General features: G+C 48.6%; 1 protein-coding gene across 1 annotated transcript in view; it reads left to right on the top strand.

Annotated features, from left to right (window-relative positions):
• Positions 1–16,070, top strand: part of LOC144502255 (sodium-dependent phosphate transport protein 2C-like) — a 162,691-nt gene that overhangs the window by 111,225 nt on the left and 35,396 nt on the right. The window contains exon 3 of the mRNA XM_078226082.1: positions 13,749–13,855. Coding sequence (XP_078082208.1) covers positions 13,749–13,855 — 107 coding nt within the window. The remainder of the gene's footprint in view (positions 1–13,748; positions 13,856–16,070) is intronic.

Raw genomic sequence — 16,070 nt, 5'->3', positions numbered from 1 at the left:
TGGATCTCTCTGTACTCCCAGTGTTGGTCTCAATGTACTTCCAGTGTCGATCTCTCTGTTCGCCCAGTGTCATTGCCATACTCCCAGTGTCGGTCTCACTGTACTCCCAGTGTCGATCTCTCTTTTGTCCCAGTTTTGGTCTCACTGTACTCCCAATGTCGATCTCACTGAACTCCCAGTGTCGGTCCTACTGAACTCCCAGTGTCGGTCTCACAGTACTCCCAGTGTCGATCTCTCTGTACTCCCAGTGTCGATCTCTCTGTACTCACAGTGTCGATGTCATTGTACTCCCAGTGTCGATCTCTCTTTACTCCCAGTGTCGGTCTCTCCGTACTCCTAGTGTCGGTTTCACTGTACTCTCAGCGTCGATCTCTCTGCACTCCCAGTGTCGATCTCACTGTACTCCCAGTGTTGATCTCTCTGTACTCCCAGTGTTGGTCTCTCTGTAATCCCAGTGTTGATCTCCCAGTAATTCTAGTGTGGATCTCTCTGCACTGCCTGTGTCGGTCTCACTGTACCCCAAGTGTCGATCTCACTGTACTGCCAGTGTCGATCTCACTGTATTCCCAGTGTCGATCTCACTGTATTCCCAGTGTCGATCTCTCTGTAATCCCAGTGTCGATCTCTCTGTAATCCCACTGTTGGACTCTCTACGCCCAAGGTTGATCTCTCTGTACTCCCAGTGTCGACTTCTCTGTACTGCCAGTGTCGATCTCTCTGTCCTCCCAGTGTCGATCACTCTGTACTCTCAGTGTCCATCTCTCTGTACTCCCAGTGTCGCTCTCTCTGTACTCCCACTGTTGGCCTCTCTATGCCCAGGGTTGATCTCTCTGTACTCCCAGTGTCGACCTCTCTCTACTGTCAGTGTCGATCTCTCTGTACTGCCAGTGTCGATCTCTCTGTCCTCCCAGTGTCGATCACTCTGTGCTCTCAGTGTCCATCTCTCTGTACTCCCAGTGTCGATCTCACTGTACTCCCAGTGCTGTTTTCCCTGTACTCACAGTGTTGATCTCTCTGTACTCCTAGTGCTGATCTCACTGTACTCCCAGTGTCGGTCTCTGTACTCCCACTGTCGATATCTCTGTACTCCCAGTGGCGGTCTCTCGGTACTCCCAGTGTTGGTCACTCTGTATTCCCAGCGTCGATCTCTCTGTACTCCCAGGGTTGATCTCTCTGTACTCCCTGTGTCGATCTCTCTGTACTCCCAGTGCTGTTTTCCCTGTGCTCACAGTGTCGATCTCTCTGTCCTCCTAGTGCTGATGTCACTGTACTCCCAGTGTTGATCTCTCTGTACACCCAGTGTCGATCTCTCTGTACTCCCAGTGTTGGTCTCTCTGTTCTCCCAGTGTTGGTCTCTCTGTACTCCCAGTGCTGTTCTCTCTGTACTCCCAGTGTTGATCTCTCTGTACTCCCAGTGTTGGTCTCTCTGTACTCCCAGTGTTGGTCTCTCTGTTCTCCCACTGTTGGTCTCTCTGTACTCCCAGTGCTGTTCTCTCTGTACTCACAGTATCGATCTCTCTGTACTCCTAGTGCTGATCTCTCTGTACACCCAATGTCGATCTCACTGAACTCCCAGTGTTGATCACTCTGTCCTCCCAGTGTCGGTCTCACAGTACTCCCAGTGTCGATCTCTCTGTACTCCCAGTGTCGATCTCTCTGTACTCACAGTGTCGATGTCATTGTACTCCCAGTGTCGATCTCTCTTTACTCCCAGTGTCGGTCTCTCCGTACTCCTAGTGTCGGTTTCACTGTACTCTCAGCGTCGATCTCTCTGTACTCCCAGTGTCGATCTCACTGTACTCCCAGTGTTGATCTCTCTGTACTCCCAGTGTTGGTCTCTCTGTAATCCCAGTGTTGATCTCCCAGTAATTCTAGTGTGGATCTCTCTGCACTGCCTGTGTCGGTCTCACTGTACCCCAAGTGTCGATCTCACTGTACTGCCAGTGTCGATCTCACTGTATTCCCAGGGTCGATCTCACTGTATTCCCAGTGTCGATCTCTCTGTAATCCCAGTGTCGATCTCTCTGTAATCCCACTGTTGGACTCTCTACGTCCAAGGTTGATCTCTCTGTACTCCCAGTGTCGACTTCTCTGTACTGCCAGTGTCGATCTCTCTGTCCTCCCAGTGTCGATCACTCTGTACTCTCAGTGTCCATCTCTCTGTACTCCCAGTGTCGCTCTCTCTGTACTCCCACTGTTGGACTCTCTATGCCCAGGGTTGATCTCTCTGTACTCCCAGTGTCGACCTCTCTCTACTGTCAGTGTCGATCTCTCTGTACTGCCAGTGTCGATCTCTCTGTCCTCCCAGTGTCGATCACTCTGTGCTCTCAGTGTCCATCTCTCTGTACTCCCAGTGTCGATCTCACTGTACTCCCAGTGCTGTGTTCCCTGTACTCACAGTGTTGATCTCTCTGTACTCCTAGTGCTGATCTCACTGTACTCCCAGTGTCGGTCTCTGTACTCCCACTGTCGATATCTCTGTACTCCCAGTGGCGGTCTCTCGGTACTCCCAGTGTTGGTCACTCTGTATTCCCAGCGTCGATCTCTCTGTACTCCCAGTGTCGATCATTCTGTACTCTCAGTGTCCATCTCTCTGTACTCCCAGGGTTGATCTCTCTGTACTCCCTGTGTCGATCTCTCTGTACTCCCAGTGCTGTTTTCCCTGTGCTCACAGTGTCGATCTCTCTGTCCTCCTAGTGCTGATCTCACTGTACTCCCAGTGTTGATCTCTCTGTACACCCAGTGTCGATCTCTCTGTACTCCCAGTGTTGGTCTCTCTGTACTCCCAGTGTTGGTCTCTCTGTACTCCCAGTGTTGGTCTCTCTGTTCTCCCAGTGTTGGTCTCTCTGTACTCCCAGTGTTGGTCTCTCTGTACTCCCAGTGTTGGTCTCTCTGTACTCCACGGCTGTTCTCTCTGTACTCACAGTATCGATCTCTCTGTACTCCTAGTGCTGATCTCTCTGTACTCCCAATGTCGATCTCACTGAACTCCCAGTGTTGATCACTCTGTCCTCCCAGTGTTGGTCTCTCTGTACTCCCAGTGTCGATCTCACTGTACTCCCAGTGTTGATCTTTCTGTACTCCCAGTGTCGATCTCACTGTACTCCCAGTGTCGATTTCTCTGTACTCCCAGTGCTGATCTCTCTGTACTCCCAGTGCTGATCTCTCTGTACTCCCAGTATCGGTCTCTCTGTACTCCCAGTGTCCACCTCTCTGTACTGCCAGTGTCGGTCTCTCTGTACTCCCAGTGTCGATCTCTCTGTCCTCCCAGTGTCGATCACTCTGTATTCTCAGTGTCCATCTCTCTGTACTCCCAGTGTCGCTCTCTCTGTACGCCCACTGTTGGACTCTCTATGTCCAGGGTTGATCTCTCTGTACTCCCAGTGTCGACCTCTCTCTACTGTCAGTGTCGATCTCTCTGTACTGCCAGTGTCGATCTCTCTGTCCTCCCAGTGTCGATCACTCTGTGCTCTCAGTGTCCATCTCTCTGTACTCCCAGTGTCGATCTCACTGTACTCCCAGTGCTGTTTTCCCTGTACTCACAGTGTTGATCTCTCTGTACTCCTAGTGCTGATCTCACTGTACTCCCAGTGTCGGTCTCTGTACTCCCACTGTCGATATCTCTGTACTCCCAGTGGCGGTCTCTCGGTACTCCCAGTGTTGGTCACTCTGTATTCCCAGCGTCGATCTCTCTGTACTCCCAGTGTCGATCATTCTGTACTCTCAGTGTCCATCTCTCTGTACTCCCAGGGTTGATCTCTCTGTACTCCCTGTGTCGATCTCTCTGTACTCCCAGTGCTGTTTTCCCTGTGCTCACAGTGTCGATCTCTCTGTCCTCCTAGTGCTGATCTCACTGTACTCCCAGTGTTGATCTCTCTGTACACCCAGTGTCGATCTCTCTGTACTCCCAGTGTTGGTCTCTCTGTACTCCCAGTGTTGGTCTCTCTGTTCTCCCAGTGTTGGTCTCTCTGTACTCCCAGTGTTGATCTCTCTGTACACCCAGTGTCGATCTCTCTGTACTCCCAGTGTTGGTCTCTCTGTACTCCCAGTGTTGGTCTCTCTGTTCTCCCAGTGTTGGTCTCTCTGTACTCCCAGTGTTGGTCTCTCTGTACTCCCAGTGTTGGTCTCTCTGTACTCCACGGCTGTTCTCTCTGTACTCACAGTATCGATCTCTCTGTACTCCTAGTGCTGATCTCTCTGTACTCCCAATGTCGATCTCACTGAACTCCCAGTGTTGATCACTCTGTCCTCCCAGTGTTGGTCTCTCTGTACTCCCAGTGTCGATCTCACTGTACTCCCAGTGTTGATCTTTCTGTACTCCCAGTGTCGATCTCACTGTACTCCCAGTGTCGATTTCTCTGTACTCCCAGTGCTGATCTCTCTGTACTCCCAGTGCTGATCTCTCTGTACTCCCAGTATCGGTCTCTCTGTACTCCCAGTGTCCACCTCTCTGTCCTCCCAGTGTTGGTCTCTCTGTACTCCCAGTGTCGATCTCACTGTACTCCCAGTGTTGATCTTTCTGTACTCCCAGTGTCGATCTCACTGTACTCCCAGTGTCGATTTCTCTGTACTCCCAGTGCTGATCTCTCTGTACTCCCAGTGCTGTTCTCTCTGTACTCACAGTATCGATCTCTCTGTACTCCTAGTGCTGATCTCTCTGTACTCCTAGTGCTGATCTCTCTGTACTCCCAGTGTCGATCTCTCTGTACTCCCAGTGTTGGTCTCTCTGTACTCCCAGTGTTGGTCTCTCTGTTCTCCCAGTGTTGGTCTCTCTGTACTCCCAGTGTTGATCTCTCTGTACACCCAGTGTCGATCTCTCTGTACTCCCAGTGTTGGTCTCTCTGTACTCCCAGTGTTGGTCTCTCTGTTCTCCCAGTGTTGGTCTCTCTGTACTCCCAGTGTTGGTCTCTCTGTACTCCCAGTGTTGGTCTCTCTGTACTCCACGGCTGTTCTCTCTGTACTCACAGTATCGATCTCTCTGTACTCCTAGTGCTGATCTCTCTGTACTCCCAATGTCGATCTCACTGAACTCCCAGTGTTGATCACTCTGTCCTCCCAGTGTTGGTCTCTCTGTACTCCCAGTGTCGATCTCACTGTACTCCCAGTGTTGATCTTTCTGTACTCCCAGTGTCGATCTCACTGTACTCCCAGTGTCGATTTCTCTGTACTCCCAGTGCTGATCTCTCTGTACTCCCAGTGCTGATCTCTCTGTACTCCCAGTATCGGTCTCTCTGTACTCCCAGTGTCCACCTCTCTGTACTGCCAGTGTTGGTCTCTCTGTACTGCCAGTGTCGATCTCTCTGTACTGCCAGTGTCGATCTCTCTGTACTCCCAGTGTCGATCTCTCTTTACTCCCAGTGTCCATCTCTCTGTCTTCCCAGGGTCGATCTCTCTGTACTCCCAGTGTTGGTCTCTCTGTACTCCCAGTGCTGTTCTCTCTGTACTCACAGTATCGATCTCTCTGTACTCCTAGTGCTGATCTCTCTGTACTCCCAATGTCGATCTCTCTGTACTCCCAATGTCGATCTCTCTGTACTCCCAGTGTTGGTCTCTCTGTACTCCCAATGTCGATCTCTCTGTACTCCCAGTGTTGTTCTCTCTGTACTCCCAATGTCGATCTCTCTGTACTCCTAGTGCTGATCTCTCTGTACTCCCAATGTCGATCTCTCTGTACTCCCAATGTCGATCTCTCTGTACTCCCAGTGTCGACATCTCTGTACTGCCAGTGCCGATTTCTCTGTACTGCCAGTGCCGATTTCTCTGTACTCCCAATGCTGATCGCTCTGTGCTCCCGGTGACGAGCTGCATTATGAATTATTTCCAGATTGTCCCAGAGGTAATTTCCTTTTTCCGGGGATTTCCCAGTTGGTTTATGAAGAGCCTGTCAGTCCATCACTCTGGGAATGTCGCTCTGTTTGCTTTGTTCGGTCAATAATTAGTCGCTGAAACTCTGGAATTTCTCTCAGCATTCCTCCAGCACCATTTATTGTGAGTTTTTCACTGCAAGCTGACTGAATGGGAGAGTTCTGTAATCATTCTGCTTTGTGTCTAATATTCTCTGCTGCTGTGTGTGTGAATGGATAATGGATGTATAATCAATAAGTAATTAACATGCAATAACCCAGCAGAAAACAATCAGGACATCAAACCTTTATCGTGTTGTGTCCATCCAGTTATCAGGAGAGCCGGGTAAATATTAATTGGGAAGCTGATAGAGTTTGATTGCGGGTTACAAGTGCACAGCCAACACAATACTTTGACCAGTGAGAATCTTTATAAGCATTGACAGCCTGTTGGGGTATTTGCAGCACACACCTCACTGCCCGCACTGAGGTAAGAGCCACATTTAGTGTCTCTAGGTTTTGGTGGGTGCCACGGTGGCACAGTGGTTAGCACTGCTGCCTCACAGCACTAGGGACCCAGGTTCGATTCCCAGCTTGGGTCAGTGTCTGTGTGGAGTTTGCATGTTCTTCCCGTTCTGCATGGGTTTCCTCTGGGTGCTCCGGTTTCCTCCCACAGTCCAAAGATGTGTGGGTTAGATGGATTAGCCATGGTGAATGTGTCAGGTTATGGAGATAGGGTGGAGCGGAGGGCCTGAGGAGATGCCCTTTCGGAGAGTTGGTGCAGACTTGATGGGCTGAATGGCCTCTTCTGTACTGTAGGGATTCTAACTGGAGCCTCATTCTGTTAACGTGTTTCATGTGTGTTAGTTGGATGAGTTAGTGTGTGATTTAGTTGGATTAGTTAGTGTGTGGTTTAATTAGATTAGTTAGTGTGAGGGTAAATTGGATTAGTTAATGTGTGGGTGAATTGGATTAGTTGGTGTGTGGCTTAGTTAGATTAGTTAATGTGTGGGTGAATTGGATTAGTTAGTGTGTGGCTTAGTTAGATTAGGTAGTGTGTGGTTTAGTTAGATTAGTTAATGTGTGGGTGAATTGGATTAGTTAGTGTGTGGCTTAGTTAGACTAGTTAGTGTGTGGTTTAGTTAGATTAGTTAATGTGTGGGTGAATTGGATTAGTTAGTGTTGGTTTCATTGGATTAGTTAGTGAGTGGTTTAGTTGGATTAGTTAGTGTATAGTTTAGTTAGATTAGTTAGTGTGAGGGGTGAGTTGGATTAGTTATTGAGTGGTTTATTTGGATTAGTTACTGAGTGGTTTAGTTGGATGGTTCGTGTGAGGGTGTGCTGGATAGTTTATTTTTGGGAGGATGTCTGTGGAGAGACAATACAGAATGAAGTGGGTCATTGTAGAGAAGGTGCGGGAGTTCCTCGGGACAACAGTACATACATCATTAAAGTGACAGAACAAGTCGAGGGAATGGATAGTTAAGCATACGGTATTCTGGGCTTTATCTGCTGTGGTTCTGAGTTTCAAAGTGAGGAGATAATGTTCAATTTGTATAAAACACTGGTTCAGCCTGAACTCCAGTTCAGGCTGTGGGAAGCAGGAGGAGGTATCGGAGAGAGTGTAGAAAAGATTCACAAGAATGATTCCAGGATTGAGGAACTGCAGTTAAAAACTCAACTGGAGAAGTTGGGATTGTTTTTCTTGAGCAAGATCAGGTGGAAAGGAGATTTGATCAATGTGTTCAAAATCATGAAGGGGCTGGACAGAAAACACTGCCTGAGAGTGTGGTGGAGACAGATTCACACAGCGAGTGGTTAGGATCTGGAATGTACTGTCTGAGAGTGTGGTGGAGACAGAGTCACACAGCGAGTGGTCAGGATCTGGAATGTACTGTCTGAGGGTGTGGTGGAGACAGATTCACACAGCGAGTGGTCAGGATCTGGAATGTACTGTCTGAGGGTGTGGTGGAGACAGATTCACACAGCGAGTGGTCAGGATCTGGAATGAACTTTCTGAGAGTTTGGTGGAGACAGATTCACACAGCGAGTGGTTAGGATCTGGAATGTACTGTCTGAGAGTGTGGTGGAGACAGATTCACACAGCAAGTGGTTAGGATCTGGAATGTACTGTCTGAGAGTGTGGTGGAGACAGATTCACACAGCGAGTGGTCAGAATCTGGAATGTACTGTCTGAGGGTGTGGTGGAGACAGATTCACACAGTGAGTGGTTAGGATCTGGAATGAACTGTCTGAGAGTTTGGTGGAGACAGATTCACACAGCAAGTGGCTCGGGTCTGGAATGTACTGTCTGAGAGTGTGGTGGAGACAGATTCACACAGCAAGTGGTTAGAACAAAGAACAAAGAACAAAGAACAATACAGCACAGGAACAGGCCCTTCGGCCCTCCAAGCCCGCGCCGCTCCCCGGTCCAGGATTGAATCCTGAATCCAGGATCCCCGCCCAATTTTCCAGCCTATCTACATACCAATATCCTATCCACCGAGCTGTCCCTCACAGCTTCGATGCTTTGTTCATTACAACCTATTAACTCACCCCCACCCCCCCATTCCAGACCATGTGATCTCCAGGGAGAGGCGAAAACCCAGAGTGAAAAACCCCAGGGCCAATATGGGGAAAAAAAATCTGGGAAATTCCTCTCCGACCCCCTGAGGCGATCGAAACGAGTCCAGGAGATCACACTGGCCCTGATCGGAAAATGCTTCCCAACCCTAGTCATTTCCACTTCCACGAACACCATATGAATTCCCTGCCCCCGAGACAGGTTCCCAACTATCCGCAGTCTCGCTCTGTACTGGCACCAGCAAGATGATCATAGAATGAAGCCTTGAAACGAGAAACAAGGAACAATTAGCCCGCGCCGCTCCCTAGTCCAAACTAGACCACTCTTTTGTATCCCTCCATTCCCACTCCGTTCATATAGCTGTCTAGATAAGTCTTAAACGTTCCCAGTGTGTCCGCCTCCGGATGGATTGTTCCCTTGGATGTTGAAGGAGGTCAGGGAGGAAATAGCAGACGCTCTGCGGATTATTTTCCAATCTTCAGTCGACACAGGGGAGGTGTCGGAGGAATGAGGAATGCCAATGTGGTTCTGTTGTTTAAAAGGGTGTGAAGAAAATGCCAAACAATTATATGCCAGTTAGTCTTACATCAGTGCTGGGTAAATTGTTAGGGTCTGGAATGTACTGTCTGACAGTGATGGGGGCAGATTCAATCAAGGATTTCATGAGGGAATTGGATTATTATCAGAAAAGAAAGAATGTGGAGGGTTATGGGGCTGAGGCGATGGGCGTGGCACTCGATGAATTGCTCCTTCAGGGAACCAGTACAGATAAGAGAAGCAAATGGCCTCCTCCTGCATTGTAACCATTCTTTGCTTCTATGAAAAAATATTAGCAAGCAAGTTTATGAAGAGCGAACACTAGGTCAGGAGAAAGGTGGACCTATCAGAGATGAAGAAAGGAACTTGTGTAGAGATGCAAAGGATCTGGGAAGAGTTTTTAAAGAATTATTTGTCACTGTATTCACATCAGAAAGGGATGATGTGGATACAGGAATCCAAGGGGAACAGTGTGAAATATTGGATAAAATAATCTTCACCAGAGAGGAAGTGTTAGAGGACCTGGAATCCTTGAAAGTGGATAGGTTGCTTGGGCCGGATGGATTGTTCCCTTGGATGTTGAAGGAGGTCAGGGAGGAAATAGCAGACGCTCTGCGGATTATTTTCCAATCTTCAGTTGACACAGGGGAGGTGTCGGAGGAATGAGGAATGCCAATGTGGTTCTGTTGTTTAAAAGGGTGTGAAGAAAATGCCAAACAATTATATGCCAGTTAGTCTTACATCAGTGCTGGGTAAATTGTTAGAATCAATCCTGAGAGGTAAGATAAACTGTAGCGTAGAAGGACATGGAATAATCAGGAATGGTCAGCATGGCTTTGTTAAGGAAAGGAAGTGACCAAGAGGATCGATGAGGGTAGTGCAGTAGATGTTGTCTACATGGATTTTAGCAAGATGTTTAACAAGGTCCCACAGGCAGATTGGTCAAAAAGTAAAAGCCTATGGGATACAGGGTAATGTGGCAAATTGGATAAAAAGTTGGCTTGGTAACAGGAAACAAGGGTAATGGCCAATGGCTGCCCTTGCGAATGGAAAGCTGTTACAGGTGATGCTCCACAGGGCTCAGTGTTGGGACCCTTGCAGTATGCACTTGGACTTGAATATGGGGGCCACGATTGGGAAATTTGCAGATGACACAAAGATTGGCTGAGCAGTGGATAATGTCGAGGCTAGCTATCATCTCCAAAACCATATTGATGAGTTGGTGGAGTGGGCAGGAAAGTGGCAGATGAAGTTCAACTCCGATAAGTGTGAGGTAATGCATTTATGGAAGTCAAATGGTTATAGAGAATACAAAATAAATGGGAATATACTGAAAGGGGTCGATGAGGTGAGAGATCTTGGTGTACAAGTGCACAGGTCCCTAACGGCAGCAGTACAGGTAGATAAGGTTGTAAAGAGGAATATGGAATGCTCTCCTTCACTGGCAGGTGTATGGAATACAAAAGTGGGGATATAATGATGAAACTGTATAAGACACTGGTGAGGCCACAACTGGAGTATTGTGTGCAGTTCTGGTTACCACATTGTGGAAGGACATAATTGCTCTGGAGAGAGTGCAGAGATTAACTAGAATGTTGCCCGGGCTGGAGAATTGTAGCAAAAGGAGAGATTGTAGAGGTTGGGGTTGTTTTCCTTGGAATAGAGAAGGCTGAGGGGTGACATGAGGTTTACAAAATTGTAAGTGGGTAGAGAGGGAGAGAGAGAGAAAGAGAGTAGACAGAATGAAATTGTTTCCCTTGGCAGAGTTTCAAAAACCAGGTGACACAGATTCAAGATAAGTGGCAGGAGATGTAGAGGGGACATGAGGAAAAATTATTTCTATCGGTAAATTATTCTATCGTGCCTTACAAATTTGGTGGAGTTTTTTGAGGAAGTGACAAAAACGGTTGATGAAGGAAGGGCCGTGGATGTCGTCTATATGGATTTCAGTAAGGCATTTGACAAAGTCCCACATGGCAGGTTGGTTAAGAAGGTTAAGGCTCATGGGATACAAGGAGAAGTGGCTCGATGGGTGGAGAACTGGCTTGGCCATAGGAGACAGAGGGTAGTGGTCGAAGGGTCTTTTTCCGGCTGGAGGTCTGTGACCAGTGGTGTTCCGCAGGGCTCTGTACTGGGACCTCTGCTATTTGTGATATATATAAATGATTTGGAAGAAGGTGTAACTGGTGTAATCAGCAAGTTTGCGGATGACACGAAGATGGCTGGACTTGCGGATAGCGAAGAGCATTGTCGGGCAATACAGCAGGATATAGATAGGCTGGAAAATTGGGCGGAGAGGTGGCAGATGGAATTTAGTCCGGATAAATGCGAAGTGATGCATTTTGGAAGAAATAATGTAGGGAGGAGTTATACAATAAATGGCAGAGTCATCAGGAGTATAGAAACACAGAGGGACCTAGGTGTGCAAGTCCACAAATCCTTGAAGGTGGCAACACAGGTGGAGAAGGTGGTGAAGAAGGCATATGGTATGCTTGCCTTTATAGGACGGGGTATAGAGTATAAAAGCTGGAGTCTGATGATGCAGCTGTATAGAACACTGGTTAGGCCACATTTGGAGTACTGCGTCCAGTTCTGGTCGCCGCACTACCAGAAGGACGTGGAGGCATTGGAGAGAGTGCAGAGAAGGTTTACCAGGATGTTGCCTGGTATGGAGGGTCTTAGCTATGAGGAGAGATTGGGTAGACTGGGGTTGTTCTCCTTGGAAAGACGGAGAATGAGGGGAGATCTAATAGAGGTATACAAGATTATGAAGGGTATAGATAGGGTGAACAGTGGGAAGCTTTTTCCCAGGTCGGAGGTGACGATCACGAGGGGTCACGGGCTCAAGCTGAGAGGGGCGAAGTATAACTCAGACATCAGAGGGACGTTTTTTACACAGAGGGTGGTGGGGGCCTGGAATGCGCTGCCAAGTAGGGTGGTGGAGGCAGGCACGCTGACATCGTTTAAGACTTACCTGGATAGTCACATGAGCAGCCTGGGAATGGAGGGATACAAACGATTGGTCTAGTTGGACCAAGGAGCGGCACAGGCTTGGAGGGCCGAAGGGCCTGTTTCCTGTGCTGTACTGTTCTTTGTTCTTTGTTATGCAGAGGGTGATGGGTGTCTGGGATTTGTTGCCCGAGTTAATGGTGTAGGCAGAGACCCTAAGCTTGTTTAAAAAGTACCTGGACCTGCACCTTAAGTGCTGTCAGCTATAGGGCTATGGGCCGGATGCAGGAAGGTGGGATTAGAAAGGGCACCTGGGTGTTTTAGGGTCGGCCTAGACAAGGTGGGCCAAATGGCCTCCTTCTGTGCTGCACCATGTTGCTGTACCAGCTCCTCCAATCACAGGTCCCCTCTTTGCGACTCTTCTTTTTGAATCTGGTGTGTATACGTTGCCAGGGTGCCCGGTTTCCCTCAGCAGTAACAGGCCTGAATGTTGGGAGGACTCTCCCTCGGTTATGGAGAGCTCTGCTAGCAGTTTGCTGAGTTCCTCCTCACTGCAGGGGGGGAGCTGAGGGTGGTGGCGGTGATGGGGTCTCCCTGTCCTGGCGAGCCAGCTCCAGAATCTTGATGAGAGTCAGACAGATGGGCCTTCGGCCTCGACACAGATTCTTGTGCACTGCGCATAGAGCCAGTGGTCATGGCTGGCTGGGAACTGGAGACTGGCTCTGGAGGAGCAGGCCTGGGGTTTAACCTGAGCAGATGCCAGCCACTGGGACCACTGGCTGTGAGAGAGGGGCAGCTAGAATCATAGAATCATAGAATCCCTACAGTGCAGAAGGAGGCCATTCAGCCCATCGAGTCTGCACCGACCACAATCCCACCCAGGCCCTACCCCACATATTTACCCGCTAATCCCTCTAACCTACACATCTCAGGACACGAAGGGGCAATTTTTAACCTGGCCAATCAACCTAACCCGCACATCTTTGGACTGTGGGAGGAAACCGGAGCACCCGGAGGAAACCCACGCAGACACGAGGAGAATGTGCAAACTCCACACAGACAGTGACCCGAGCCGGGAATCGAACCCGGGACCCTGGAGCTGTGAAGCAGCAGTGCTAACCACTGTGCTACCGTGCCGCCCCGCTGTGGTCTCGGTGCTTGCTCTGTCCTCCATTGTGCCCCTGTCAATGGAAGCTCACTAGGTCCAGGCTCTGGGTCCCACAGGGGTCCATCTGGAATCGGGTGTAGACCCTTCTTGAACTGAGGCAAATGTGCACCTTGCTTGTGTGTCTCCCTCACACCCCAGTGACGGGGAAGAGCATTATCTTCCAGTTCTGTTTTATCTATTTCAGTTCTGGTACTTTGAACTAATATTGTAAACAAGGTGTCATAAAGCTTGTTACTTATCATGAGAATGATGAAATAATGGGCTAAATTGTCAGTGAGGCTGAACTGGGTGACAGCAGAAATTCCTGATTGGATTACAATGCTGAATCTGAATGGAATGGTGCTTTTTGGTAGATTTCTCCCCTCGCTCTTTCTCTGTGCTTCCTGTTTAATTACATCAAATATTTGGAACCTGAGATTAATTTGATCTTAGTTATAAAATGGAAATTGCATTTAGAATCCAAATCTGAGGGAAAATACCAAGAAATTAGGAAGAATCCCAAACTCATGTGGAAATGGGAAAGTCTATGTGAAAACTCAAAGGGAGAAAATCTCAGGAAGAATCTTTGGGAAAAGAAGATTTAGATTGGTGCTAGATCCAGGGAGACCACGCGGATGGAGCACAAGTTCCAGGTGCCGATGCTGACCCCTTCTCTTTGTCTTTGCAGTCCGTTCACTGTTAGAATGTCTCCATTTAACATCAATCCCATCCCTTCTGCTGATTTCACTATTGAGGAGACGGAGAAAACTGATTCACCTCCGGCAGCTGTTCCAGGTACGTAGCAATCTTCACCTGTTAGAAAAAGCAATGACACTTTATCCTACCTGGCTCAGGCTCCTTTATTTACCCAGAAGACCCTACCTACATGCCTCTATTTGCTCAGGGATATGGGCGTCACTGGCTGGACCAGCATTTATTGCCCATCCCTAACTGCCCACCATTTCAGAGGGCATTTGACAATCAACCACATTGCTGTGGCTCTGAAGTCACATGTAGGCCAGACCAGGTAAGGACGGCAGATTTCCTTCTCTAGAGGACATTAGTGAACCAGGTGGGTTTTTCCAACTAACGACAGTGGTTTCATGGTCATCATTAGACTTTCACCATCTGCCATGGTGGGATTGAACCCATGTCCCCAGATCTTGTTCTGGGTCTCTGGATTACTAGTCCAGTGACAATACCACTATGCCACTGCCTCCCTGTGTCTGAACACCAAGTCTCGGACACCTCCAATCCCCTCCTGCACCATGATCCCACCACCATACATCCAGCTATTATGTCCAAGTCTATTATAGAACCATAGAAAAGTTACAGCACAGAAGGAAGCCATTCAGCCCACCTTGACCATGTCAGCCCATGGACTGGGCTGGCACAGGCAATGCACATGGGTGGTGAGGACACCCAAGTGCCCTTTCTAATCCCACCTTCCTGTACCTGGCCCATAGCCCTATAGCTTACAGCACTTACGGTGCAGATCCAGGTACGTTTTAAATGAGTTTAGAATCTCTGCCTCCACCATCAACTCGGGCAGCAAATTCCAGACACTCACCACCCCCTGGGTAAAAAAGTTCTTCCTCATGTCCCCTCTACATCATCTGCCACTTATCTTGAATCTATGTCTCCTGGTTCAAGAATTCTCCATCAAGGGAAACAATTTTATCCTGCCCACTCTATCTCTTCCTCTCATAATTTTGTACTCCTCTATCACATCACCCCTCAGTCTCTGTTCCAAGGAAAATAACCCCAAGCTCTCTCCTCATAGCTTCACTTTTCTAGTCCTGGCAACATTCTTGTAAACCTCCTCTGCACCAGATTGATGGGCGCAGCTCCAACAACACTCAAGAAGCTCGACACCATCTGGACAAAGCAGCCCAATTGATTGCTAACCCTCCCACAAACATTCCCGCCCTTCACCACTGATGCTCAATAGCACCTGGAGGTTCCCCTCCAAGTCACTCACCATCCTGACTTGTATCATTGTTCCTTCACTGTCGCTTGGACAAAATCCTGGAACTCCCTCCCTAACAGCACCGTGCGTGTATCTACACCTCAGGGACTGCAGCGGTTCAAGAAGGCAGCGCATCGTCACTTTCTCAAGGGCAATTAGGGATGGGCGATAAATGCTGGCTTAGCCAGCAATGCTCATCCCAGAAATCACAGCATTGTTCCAGCATTGAAGGAGGCCATTCAGCCCATCGTGTCTGCACTAGCTCCAAATGAGCATTACAGCAGAGCGCCAGTCTCCTGTCTTTTCCCCATCCCCCTGAACATTGTTTCTACTCAAATAATCATCTAGTGCCCTCTTGAATATGTTATGACCACCTCAAGCTGTGGTCCCCGGATTTTATTGATCTGGATATGGACCCTCAACTTGTCACCGTCCGTCTGGGATACCCACTCAAACCAAGCTGAGGAAGGATGACCTGCTCGCTCTGTGTCTGTTTAAAACACCCCCGCCTCCCACCCTCCCCCTCTGCTGGGGGCAGCAAAGGTTTACTCTCAACAGATTCCCTTTCCCTTCCCTTTTCCAGACCCAATAGTTCTGTTTAAAATGAGGCTCGATAGACATTAAGGGATATCTCTGCGGGTCGGGGAATCTGTAATAGGGAGGCACAGTTTCAGGGTAAGGGGCCGGTGATTTGAGGCTGAGAGGAGGAGAAATTAGTTCACTTGGAGGTTTGTGAATCTTTGGAATTCTCCGTTCCAGAGGATTGCGGATGCTTCATTGTTGGATATATTCAGGACTGGGAATTTAGATCTCTCCGGGATTGAAGTGAAATGGGGAGTGGAGAGGAAAGTGACATTGAAGACATGATCATATTGAGTGACAGAGAAGATTCATTGGGAAAATGGTCATTCCTGCTTCTATTGTTTTCTGTTCTTTAAGTATGGCAAGATGGTGGAATCAGACTATGGGCCAGCACAGACATGATGGGGTGAATGGCCTCTTTCAGCGCTGTTTCTATGATGTCGAATCAACTTTCCCTCA

This window comes from Mustelus asterias, chromosome 13 (assembly GCF_964213995.1).
Source record: "Mustelus asterias chromosome 13, sMusAst1.hap1.1, whole genome shotgun sequence".
Classification (NCBI taxonomy): domain Eukaryota; kingdom Metazoa; phylum Chordata; class Chondrichthyes; order Carcharhiniformes; family Triakidae; genus Mustelus; species Mustelus asterias.
The sequence above is the reverse complement of the archived record's forward strand: the minus strand, read 5'-3'. Positions and strand labels throughout refer to the sequence as shown.